Consider the following 12,166-nt stretch of genomic DNA (forward strand, 5'->3'; position numbering starts at 1 on the left):
AGGGTTTCAAAGTAGGGCTTTAAACTGGGGTTAGGGTTTCAAAGTAGGGGTTTAAACTAGGGTTAGGGTTTCAAAGTAGGGCTTAAAACTAGAGTTAGGGTTTCAAAGTAGGGTTTAAAACTAGGGTTAGGGTTTTAAAGTAGGGGTTTAAACTAGGGTTAGGGTTTCAAAGTAGGGGTTTAAACTAGGGTTAGGGTTTCAAAGTAGGGTTTTAAACTGGGGTTAGGGTTTCAAAGTAGGGGTTTAAACTGGGGTTAGGGTTTCAAAGTAGGGGTTTAAACTAGGGTTAGGGTTTCAAAGTAGGGCTTTAAACTAGAATTAGGGTTTCAAAGTAGGGTTTAAAACTAGGGTTAGGGTTTCAAAGTAGGGGTTTAAACTAGGGTTAGGGTTTCAAAGTAGGGGTTTAAACTAGGGTTAGGGTTTCAAAGTAGGGTTTTAAACTAGGGTTAGGGTTTCAAAGTAGGGGTTTAAACTAGGGTTAGGGTTTCAAAGTAGGGTTTAAAACTAGGGTTAGGGTTTCAAAGTAGGGTTAGGGTTTCAAAGTAGGGGTTTAAACTAGGGTTAGGGTTTCAAAGTAGGGGTTTAAACTAGGGTTAGGGTTTCCGATTAGGGTTTCAAACTATGGTTAGGGTCTCAAATTAGGGTTTTAAACTCGTTTTTGGGCTTCAAATCAGGGTTTTAAACTAGTGTTGGGGTTTGTAATTAGGGTTTTCAATTAGGGTTAGGGTTTCAAACTATGGTTAGGGTTTCAAATTAGGGTTTTAAACTCGTTTTAGGGCTTCAAATCAGGGTTTGAAACTAGTGTTGGGGTTTGTAATTAGGGTTTTCAATTAGTGTTAGGGTTTTAAACTAGGGTTAGGGTTTCAAATTAGGGTTTTAATCTAGTGTTGGGGTTTGTAATTAGGGTTTTCAATTAGGGTTAGGGTTTCAAACTATGATTAAGGTTTTAAACTCGTTTTAGGGCTTCAAATCAGGGGTTTCAACAAGTGTTAAGGTTTGAAATTAGGGTTAAGCTTTCAAATTTGGGCATTAAACTGTAGCGAGAGTTTCAAATGAGGGTTTTAAACTATGCTTGGGGTTTAAAAGTAGGGTTTCAAACTATGGTTAGGGTCTCAAATTAGGGTTTTAAACTCGTTTTAGGGCTTCAAATCAGGGTTTTAAACTAGTGTTGGGGTTTGTAATTAGGGTTTCCGATTAGGGTTAGGGTTTCAAACTATGGTTAGGGTTTCAAATTAGGGTTTTAAACTCGTTTTAGGGCTTCAAATCAGGGGTTGCAACAAGTGTTAAGGTTTGAAATTAGGGTTAGGTTTTCAGATTTGGGGTTTTAAACAAGTTTTTAGCTTTCAAATTTGGGCTTTAAACTGTAGCAAGAGTTTCAAATTAGGGTTTTAAACTATGCTTAGGGTTTAAAAGTAGGGTTTCAAACTATGGTTAGGGTTTGAATTTAGGGGTTTAAACTCATTTTAGGGCTTCAAATCAGGGTTTGAAACTAGTGTTGGGGTTTGTAATTAGGGTTTTCAATTAGGGTTAGGGTTTCAAACTATGGTTAGGGTTTCAAATTAGGGTTTTAAACTCGTTTTAGTGCTTCAAATCAGGGTTTGAAACGAGTGTTGGGGTTTGTAATTAGGGTTTTCAATTGGGGTTAGGGTTTCAAACTATGGTTAGGGTTTCAAATTAGGGTTTTAAACTCGTTTTAGGGCTTCAAATCACTGGTTTCAACAAGTGTTAAGGTTTGAAATTAGGGTTAGGGTTTCAGATTTGGGGTTTTAAACAAGTTTTTAGCTTTCAAATTTGGGCATTAAAATGTAGCGAGAGTTTCAAATTAGGGTTTCAAACTATGGTTAGGGCTTCAAATCAGGGTTTTAAACTAGTGTTGGGGTTTGTAATTATGGTTTCCAATTAGGGTTAGGGTTTTAAACTATGGTTAGGGTTTCAAATTAGGGTTTTAATCTAGTGTTGGGGTTTATAATTAGGGTTTTCAATTAGGGTTAGGGTTTCAAACTATGGTTAGGGTTTCAAATTAGGGTTTTAAACTCGTTTTAGGGCTTCAAATCAGGGTTTGAAACGAGTGTTGGGGTTTGTAATTAGGGTTTTCAATTGGGGTTAGGGTTTCAAACTATGGTTAGGGTTTCAAATTAGGGTTTTAATCTAGTGTTGGGGTTTGTAATTAGGGTTTTCAATTAGGGTTAGGGTTTCAAACTATGGTTAGGGTTTCAAATTAGGGTTTTAAACTCGTTTTAGGGCTTCAAATCACTGGTTTCAACAAGTGTTAAGGTTTGAAATTAGGGTTAGGGTTTCAGATTTGGGGTTTTAATCAAGTTTTTAGCTTTCAAATTTGGGCATTAAAATGTAGCGAGAGTTTCAAATTAGGGTTTCAAACTATGGTTAGGGCTTCAAATCAGGGTTTTAAACTAGTGTTGGGGTTTGTAATTATGGTTTCCAATTAGGGTTAGGGTTTTAAACTATGGTTAGGGTTTCAAATTAGGGTTTTAATCTAGTGTTGGGGTTTGTAATTAGGGTTTTCAATTAGGGTTAGGGTTTCAAACTATGGTTAGGGTTTCAAATTAGGGTTTTAAACTCATTTTAGGGCTTCAAATCAGGGGTTTCAACAAGTGTTAAGGTTTGAAATTAGGGTTAGGGTTTCAGATTTGGGGTTTTAAACAAGTTTTTAGCTTTCAAATTTGGGCATTTAACTGTAGCGAGAGTTTCAAATTAGGGTTTTAAACTATGCTTAGGTTTTAAAAGTAGGGTTTCAAACTATGGTTAGGGTTTCAAATTAGGGGTTTAAACTCATTTTAGGGCTTCAAATCAGGGTTTTAAACAAGTGTTGGGGTTTGTAATTAGGGTTTTCAATTAGGGTTAGGGTTTTAAACTATGGTTAGGGTTTCAAATTCGGGGTTTGAAAGTATGTCAAAGTGAACTATTTTAAATGAATTAAGTTTTGTAGCACAAAAAAAAAACTAATTTGTAGTTTTCAATGTTGAAAAATGGGTCAATTTGACCCAGGCTATGTCTAACATTCCAACACCAACACAATAAACATTGATTTAGCCTATGACTAACTTTTTTCTCATTTGCATATGCATCAAAATGAACAATTTTGTATTTCTGTCGATGTGAATGTCGGGTCAGTTTGACCCGGTCCGTTTTCAGTGTTCCTTGCAAATATCTCAAAATCTTCTTATTGTCTGTTGATGCCAACTTTGATAGCGCAATGCTAACATTTGTTCTTTAACTTTCAGTGGGTCCTTTTGACGCGCAACATAACAGGAGGGTAGAAAACGGCCCCGGGACTTAAAAAAGCCGGAGAACCCCAAAGCGCCGTCTCTTGACTCCGACGGTTCCGGCGAAGCCGACGTCAGGAACTGCTCGGCGAATGTTGACTTTCCTTTAATGTGTTTTTCTTCCAACGTGCTGTGTTTTTTTGTTACCTTTGAGCAAATGTTGAAAATGTCCACGACAATTGCAGGAAGACGTCAAAGTGCTCGCGGAGCCACTCAGTCATCGGCGGGCCGGCGGGCCAGACGTTTCCTCCAGTGATAGCGGAGGCCCGACTTGCCGTTTGGTCTCCCGATCAGACGGCCCGACGACTCGGCTCCATAAACAGGCCGCGTCTTCCTCTTCAAGCGACCCGCTTCAAATGTCTCCGTCGAACCTGCCGCCGGCACGCGATGAATGACACTTGCGACCTTGGGAAATGTTTTCATGACTTCGGCTTGTCCCGGAGAGCCGACGCGGCTTCACCGGGTTCGGTGGCGGCGGCGGCTGGAAATGTTGGAGGTTTGAGGTTTCGTTACACCTCGCAAAGGTTTGATAAAAAAGATCGTAATGTGTGACCTCAGGCTTCAAAATAAGGGTTTGGGTTTCAAATGAGCTTTCGAAACGAGGGTTATAGTTTTCAACTTAGATGATGGTTATGGTTAGTAGGATTTCAAAACTGCTGTTAGGGTTTTAAAGAACGGTTTTAAAGTTGACTTGGGTTTCAAATCCGGGTTTTCAAGAAAAGGTTGGGGTTTCAAATCCGGGTTTTAAACTAGGTTTATAGTTTCAAAGTAGGGTTTCAAACATGGGTTAGGGTTTCAAATTCGGGATTCAAACTATGCTTGGGTTTTCAAATGAGGGTTTTTAAACTTAGATTATGATTTTATGGTTATGATTTTTTTCCAATGGTGTCAAATTTGGGTTTTGGTTTTAAATAAGGTTTTATTTCGATTTAGGTTTCAAATTAGGGTTTTAAACTAGGGTTAAGGTTTCAAGTTAGGGATTCCGGTTGAAGTCCGGTTGTCATCATTCAATTTTGCTGGTGTCCGTCGAACGGCTGCGATGTGCGGCAGCTTCCAGATTTAGAGGGGGTGGGGCTTAATCCCAAACCCTGCCGTGTCAAGTCGAAGGGTCCTAAAAGGACGTTTGGTCATGTTCAATATTAAATTGCAATTTTTTTATCACTTCCGGTGGCAGCACTTCATCAGCCACAGCTGTTCGAATCTGTTGGCAACTCTGCCAGTCAGCCACGCCCACTTCTTACTCGTTGTCAGACGGCTGTGCGACGACACTCTCCTGCGAATCTTGAAGGCAATGACGTAAGACGTGAGATGAAATTTCACAACGCGCTGGCGAAAACTTTGGAAGACAATTACGATTTTTTTTTTTTTTTTTTTTGCACGTGATAGGTTGGCGGGCCAACTATTTGTTGGCCCGCCAACTGACTGAAAACTGACCATTTTCCCCAAAGTCTCTTCAAAGGGAAGTCGTGAGGCCTTGCAGACCCGCCCGCGTCGTAATCAATGACACGTGTGTGCGCGTGCGCGCGCGGTCGAGGAGAAACCCTTCCGACGTTGCGTTCCTACTCGCTTGTCATCGAGCTTCTCGACGTCTGACGGCAATTTCGGCTTCCTGGAAGCTGCTGGACGTGCGAGCCGAGCGCTTTCGCAGACACCAAAAGCAAAACAGAAAGATTTGCCAGTTGCTGACACGGAACATTTCTTTCCAAAGTCGGGAGGACATGTTGAAATCAGAACATCGACTTCTTCGTGTCTGTCATATTTTGTATTTATGGCGACGGCATTCCTCGCACGTTCTTTATTTATCTTCTCGGGTCCAGGAAATGTTTTTCCAACGACCCCCTCAGAATTCTAACGCCAATAAAACATAACATGTCCAACCCGAAATACTGTAGGAATAATATGAAAAATGGTCATAAATAAGTTGTTCCATTTTTGAGAAACAAAATGTAATGTCATCATAAGAAAGTCGTTTTTTTTTTTCAAAGAAAAAAAATTGGAGAGCGAAGACCTAATTTAATGCCAAGAAAATAAAGTCATATTTCAAGAAAAAGAAAAACAAGTTGTAATCTTTTTAAAAAACATGGAGGTTTAATCTAATGACAATAAAGTTTCCAAGAAAAAGTTGCTGATTTTAGGGAATTAAAGCCAAAGGTTGAGGCAAGAAAGTCATGTTTTTTTTTTATGCATTTTATTACAACATTAATTCCTGAAAAGTCACCTCCGTCATTCTTCAAAAATAAATATTCTCAAAAAAGATGGCTTTTGTTATGAAAAAAGGACTTTTCATGTCCATACTTGTGATCATGGGTCAAAAACGGTTGCGCAATAGGGCGGCTTACGAACCCCTGAGTGTTTCATTAACTGCCATTGACGGCTATAGACGTCAAAAAAATAATTGTAACTATTTCTATTAGTTTTTTTTTTTTTACTTTTTTTAACAAGAGTATGAAAACCTAGAAAAAATATATTGTACATTTCAAAATTTGTGATTAATCGTGAGTTAACTAGTGAAGTCATGCAATTAATTACGCCCTTAATTTTTAATCATCTTTTCTTTATTTTTTATTTTTTTTGAAGAATAAAAAATGATTACAAATTAGGTTATTAATTTTTATAAATAAATAAATTGTAATGAATCACATGACTTCACTAGTTAACTCACGATTAATCAAAGTTTGATATCGGATCCAAATGTACAATAAAAAAATCTAGGTTTTCTTAATCTTGTTAACAAAAGTAGAAAAAAAATTGTTAAACTAATAAAAATAGCTCAAATGAATTTATGGCAGTAAATGAGTTAAGATCCGGAGATGTTTTATTGGAGCGCTGATTCCTCATCGTGCAGGCCTGCAGGTACGTACTTTTTACCTTTTATTTTGTGGACTCTTCTTAAAGCCCGGTTTGAGAAGAACCGTTTCATTTCCAGCCTCAAACGCAACAGGACTTCGCTGTCCTGCCACGGATCCAAATCGACAGCACGTCTGACGCAAATCATAATGCGTACATTTAAAACGCGGTCATCCAGAAAATGGTGGGAAAACATATTATTTTTGTTTGCTTGCCGGTTATCTTCTGTTTTATGACGTAAAACAATTGTGTGAAATAAACATCAACGTCATGCCACAATCGGCCAACAGGTTTTGCGGGTCTCGTTCTCAGGAGTCAGGACCCCCAAAAATGGGCGTTTCTGGCACGTTGGGACGCCGCAAAAGATGAATGGAATGCAAGTGTAATAATAAAGTCAGCGCTGAGAACTGGTTATTATTATTATAGCTCGGCTTAAAGCTCCTCGGGGGTCTCCCAAGGAGCGGGAAGCTGGATCAAGCCGTCATCGTACTCCAGACTCTCAAATGTCTGCACCTGTCCATGTTGTGACGCTTGGAGGCCCCCCCCCCCCCCCCCCCGACTGAAAAAAAAAAAGGTTTTGGTGTGCGTTGCTTCATGGATTCAAAATGGGAGTCACCACATGAGAAAAGTGAGTTTTTTGGCTTCAGGTCACCGACTCGGCCGTTGTGGCGTAGCTGATGCAACCGTCTGCCTTGCCCAATGGCAAGCTACGCCAATAAAGAATACGGTTTTGGGTTTCTTTGCCTTGCAAAAAGTTCCGAGTTCCTTTTCGTGACATCGAGATCGTCGATCGCGTTCAGACGAACGAAAGTCCCTTTTAAGCAATCGGATCGGTTCATTCGATTATAGACCCTGAAGCCGATTTCTTATAACAGCAAAATGTCGCCGCTGACAAATGGTTGCAAACTTGTGTGCGGCAAACTCACGGTTTCAAACCATATTTTGTATTATTTGTATCACGTTCGTGTGAGAGAAAGCAACACGGACCTTTCAGTTCCCGAAAAACAACAGGAAACATCTTCATTGACCCTTTTGTGCACCCCCCAACATCCCCCCCCCCCCCCCCCCCCCCCGGGCCCTTCCCTCCCAGCCGCATTGCTTAACAGCGAGATATGGGTCATAAGAAATTCCATATGGGGACTAAAAGGGGCGGCGGTGTGTGGAAATGCGAGGGTGGAAGTGAAGTGAGTGAACGACGACCCCCGAAAGCAGCTCGCATGATGACAACGTCGGGTTTCTCCGGGATTTGCTGAGAGCAGATTTGGAATGTGAAACGCGAGCGGTGGGCTCGGAAATATAAAAATATACAGAAAGGCGGCGTTCCAAACTCTTGCGTGATCCCCCGATGCTCATTTGTTTGGGCCAAGATGAACGGAATTGCGCATGTCAAGTCAAGTTGATTTCTATTTTTATTCAAGTTCTTTTTTTCTTTCTTTTTTAACTCTAAAGATCAAAACGTGCATTGCTTCGGCCATTTTGGAAAATGAACAGAGGTGGCAAATCCAGGTCCACAAAGCCAAAAGCATGCCACAGTTTGGCTTTAGCCCCTGATGCTAGCTAGGGAGCTAGCTAGCTAGCTAGCTAGCACCTGGGGCCAAACTGTGGCAGGGTTTTTACTTTCTGGCCCTGGATTTGCCACCCCTGAAAATGATCAACAGTCGCATATGCATTTGGAGCAAATTGTAGAGCTGTAAAAATTTATCGATTCATTTCAAGTAATCGATTATCAAATTAATTGACAACTCATATCAGCATATGAACAGTAACAGTAATTGTTCACTGATTTCTGTCGTCCTTATCTTTTGCGTTTAGTCAAAGTAAGACATTTGTAAACATCCGTTTTTACTTTCGAAAACAATTAACGAATCGGTAACACAGTTCAACTTCAATCGACCTTTTTTGTCATCACTACATGATAAACAGTAATCAGAGGGAAAAAATGCTTTGGTAATACACTTTAATGCAAAATTAAAATGAATCGGATGAGTCGATTGAATAATCGACGGATTAATCGATTCTAACAAATATTCGATAGTGACGGCACTCGTCAATTGTGTGCAAGCGTACCTAAACGCACCACAACAATCTGGACAATAACACATACTTTATAATGACTTTTATTAGGTCAGTGTAAGAAAAGTGTTGGTGATTTCCTTCACAATGAACGAAAGAAACAAAAAACAAAATCTGAATTATGCGATGAACAACAAACAAACAAACAAACAAACAAGTGCAGTGCTATACTGTTCTCGTAGGAAGATACATCCACGATAGCAACATTGTTCAGTTCAGTGGAATAATAAGAATACAAAATAGACATTGTATGCAAATAAAGTTTTTGTCACATGACAGAATTTGCCAACGGATACATTCAAACAGCAGAACGGCGTCGCTTAAGACCACCAAATTCAATACAGTACAGTAGAAACGTGAGCGGCGGACGTCGTCGCAAATGTCTTCATACTTGACGCCGTCGCGTCACAGGACGCGCGTCGCTGGAACGCCACAAAGCTTCTCGTAGCGTCGGGAAAACAAGTCAAACGACATAAACGCTCGACGGCGGTCGTCGTCCTTTTCAAAATAAAACCAGTTCTGTGTGATGATGCAACACCACGTGGGAAATTCCAAGCCTTCATCGTCATCTGTCCGTCCAATTCATTGTCATCTTTGGGTGCCAGATTATATATACAAAAAAAAAAATCGGAGTACATTGATAGTTTGTAAATATGAATAGTTTTACCTTTAATCACACTGGGGAACAATTTGGAAAAAAAATTCTGTTGAGTTCGATTTTTATACAAATTTATTTATTTATTTTTTTTAAACATGCTGATTCCCAAATTTTAGTTATTTTCATGTAAAGTTTTTCTCCGTCCAGACAAGTGAAATTTTGCTGATTCGCTGTAGTAAGACTGTAGTAAGAAGAGCGGCTTATACGATGACAGCGACGTGGCAACTTGTTTGTGCAGTCACAATTGAGACGGTCCGCTGAGTGCTAGCAAGAGCTGCAAATGCAAAGCTAGCGTGGTAGCAATGAAACCATAATAGCCGTATCGTTTGAAAAAGTCTTCAAGAAACATTGCGGCCATGCCTGTTTCTTCAGATTCTATTGGATTTCAATATTTGAAATCTTACAGAAATAGCTGTCAAGTGCAGTATTTTGAAGAAAACGTGACTTAATTAGAGAAAAACAGATCTGTTTTGGATTCCGCACCCCAAAATCTAAAAAAAAAAAAAAAAACAGCTGTCAGACCTAACTCAAAAAAATTGTGCTCCACTCATCGTTTAAAAAATAATAATAATTCTGTCGAGGGTTTTAGTGTCACAGTGGGAGGTTGAAAAAGCTATTTACAAAATCCACTGAAATTGGAGGATGTTGTCTGATGATATGGCGTCCCACAGGGAAGCTCGCGAGACATGACGCTAAATCATACAGCGCTTGCCCTTGTCTATTCTTCTTTTTTTCTTCTTTCTCGTCTCTACCAACGTCTCACACGCCGTCACGTAATGCGCTCGTACGTGCTGTAAATATAAACCATGTACGCACGCACGCACGCACGCACACGCGCACACACGCACACTTTCAAACGTACAATAGTATTTACACCCGCTCTACTTATTTGGCTGCATTACGAACGGTATGAAAAGTGTTGTCGAACGTTCAAGTTCAATTGACGAAGTGGAAAAAAATCGACTTTTTTTTGCGTTTCCTTCCACAAAACCACGCAAAATGTGAAAACGAGCTTCTCCAATTCAAAAGATTGAATCAAACCAAAATCTCATGAACGAAACGGAACGTAAGAACGTTAATACTGCATCATTTTTATAATTATATGGCACTTGTTCGACAATAACAGTAAAATCACAAACTTTTGCTCATTCAGATGTTGCGAGTCCAACATGAATTCAGCGGCACTTTTTTTTTTTTTTTTTTTTGTTGGAAGCTAACACGGAAAGTAACGTTTTGACACAACAAGCACGATAATTACATTTCATGATTGTCATCTCGCTTCCCTCCAAGATGGCCACCAGCGCGTCGGGCCCGGGCAGAGCAAACTGCAAGTAGTTATTGGATTTTTGATTTTTGATTTTTTTTTTAAAAAAGCACAAAAACAAAACAAGATTAGAAAATGTTGAAGTTGCCAAAGGAATTCAGAACGCAGCATAACTTCATGAATGAAAAAAGCGTATCCACAGCACAAATAAATACACAAGTGACATTTCTTATAAACAAGAATAGCAACGGATAAATTAATGAAATATATGATATAACATGAATATATTATGAAAGGAAACATCTGCTCTGTGTTTTTGTAAGGGCAAAAAAAAAGAGAGAATAAAGCTGAACCCCGTTTTCATGGCGAAGTGATGATCAAACTCGGATCTTTTTTTTTTTTTCAAACTTTCCTGGTAATCCCCAAAACACAAATTTTCATCAAGATTGATTTGAACAAAATATGATTCCAAGAAAGATTTGTCAGTTTGGCACAATCAAAAGCATCCGAACGTTAAACCTAACCCTGTAAATCACATTTGGCATGACTAATAATGGGCCCGTGTCAATGTGACAAGAGTTGTGAGCAGAATCTCGTCTTTTTCGGTCCGGGAAGGCGGGTAGCGACGCGACGGACGCCGCAGCCGGCGAAGGACGGCGTCGGAGGCGGCGCTCAGCCGAGGGGGTTCTCTGACCTCAGGATGGACGCGTCCGCGTCGAGGCACCCTTTGCCGTTCATGTGTTCCGAGTGGCCGTCGATGCTGTAGCAGCCTTGCACCTCGGTGATGGAGGACGCCGTGTAGGACGCCGAGCGCATGGCGTCCGAATGGTTTCCCACGCTGCTGCCGAACTGGAGGTTGTACTGGTTCCAGTGCCTCCGTAAAACCGCTTGGACCTTGCCGGAGAAACGCAGGAAGGCGTCAGTCTGCGGTTTATTGGTCGGCCCTTCAATTAACTCATTCAAACCCCCAAAAAACGTATAAATACGTTTTTTAATACTTTGTCCTTTACTCCCCAAAACATATTGGAAGTTTTTTTTTAACAGCCAGCAGGTGGCAGCAGAATATAAAAGATCAGCCCAGGGTAGTTGCGACAAGTTCTTTTTGCCAGTGTTTTCAAAAGGCTTGTGAATAATGATGAAACTTGGCTATATTCTAATGCTAGTTGCTGCAAAACGGAAACAGGGACAAATATACTTTTTTTTCCTGATGAAAGAAGGGACTCTCATCTTTCTTTTGGTAGCTTCCATGTTTTTATAGCAATAGCAAACAATAATCTGTGGGCTTTGCAAAATCAGTCCAAATCCAGTATAACAGCCAAGAGCGAAGGGGGTTGCTTCAGTGAAAATGGCTGAATGAGTTAATGTTCCCTTCCCACTTTGGCCAGGATTATATAATAAAACATTTCAGTGACTGCGAGTGGACCATGTTTGTTGTTAAGTTCTGCTGCATTTATGGTCTGCTTCATCTTGAAGTTAATATCATTAATAATATTATAACATATACAAAACCTTAGCAACTCGTCCATCAACAGAGATTTGTTTAACTGTTAGCAAAACAAAATCGTAGAATGGAAAAAAAAAAGAAAAGAAAAAAGAACTCTTACTTCTCCGTTGAAAAAGCAGAAGATGGTGGCCACCAGCAGACCCTGCGACGTAAACAAACGAACGGCCGTGAGAGGAATGACAGAATAAACAAGCGATAACGATCCATATTGCCACGAAGTGGAGCCCAAAGTTCTTGCCGCGAGTTTGTTTATGCGATTAGAGCCACTTCCTGCAGCGCCTTGCCCATCCTGAGCAGATAACAACTGCGACGTCAACGCTTCTCGGCTCGCGCCGTTTCCAACGTCCTTCCTGCTGCCCGCGACGCCAACCGAAGGACGCCACGAGTTTCACGAGCGGCCGATCACGATGGAACGCCGCCGCGGATGACAGCCAATCAAACACGCGCATTTGTATGCCAAAAATAAAATTCCGGCTTTTAAGATAGCGTGACCCAAACTGCCACCAAACCATTATATATGCATACATTATGATTTA

At 40.4% G+C, this 12,166-nt stretch overlaps 1 protein-coding gene across 2 annotated transcripts in view; it reads right to left on the minus strand.

Annotated features, from left to right (window-relative positions):
- Positions 1-8,232: 8,232 nt before the first annotated feature.
- LOC147165060 (calcitonin gene-related peptide type 1 receptor) overlaps positions 8,233-12,166 on the minus strand; it is a 28,994-nt gene continuing 25,060 nt past the window's right edge. For both annotated transcript variants that reach the window (XM_086091467.1, XM_086091466.1), the window contains exons 12-13: positions 11,731-11,772; positions 8,233-11,020 (exon numbers count right to left, since the gene is read on the minus strand). In XM_086091467.1, the coding sequence (XP_085947593.1) occupies positions 10,799-11,020; positions 11,731-11,772 (264 nt within the window). In that variant the 3' untranslated portion in view covers positions 8,233-10,798. The remainder of the gene's footprint in view (positions 11,021-11,730; positions 11,773-12,166) is intronic.

This window comes from Leptonotus elevatus, chromosome 12 (genome assembly GCF_054856555.1).
Source record: "Leptonotus elevatus isolate MCC_2025b chromosome 12, RoL_Lele_1.0, whole genome shotgun sequence".
Taxonomy (NCBI): Eukaryota; Metazoa; Chordata; class Actinopteri; order Syngnathiformes; family Syngnathidae; genus Leptonotus; species Leptonotus elevatus.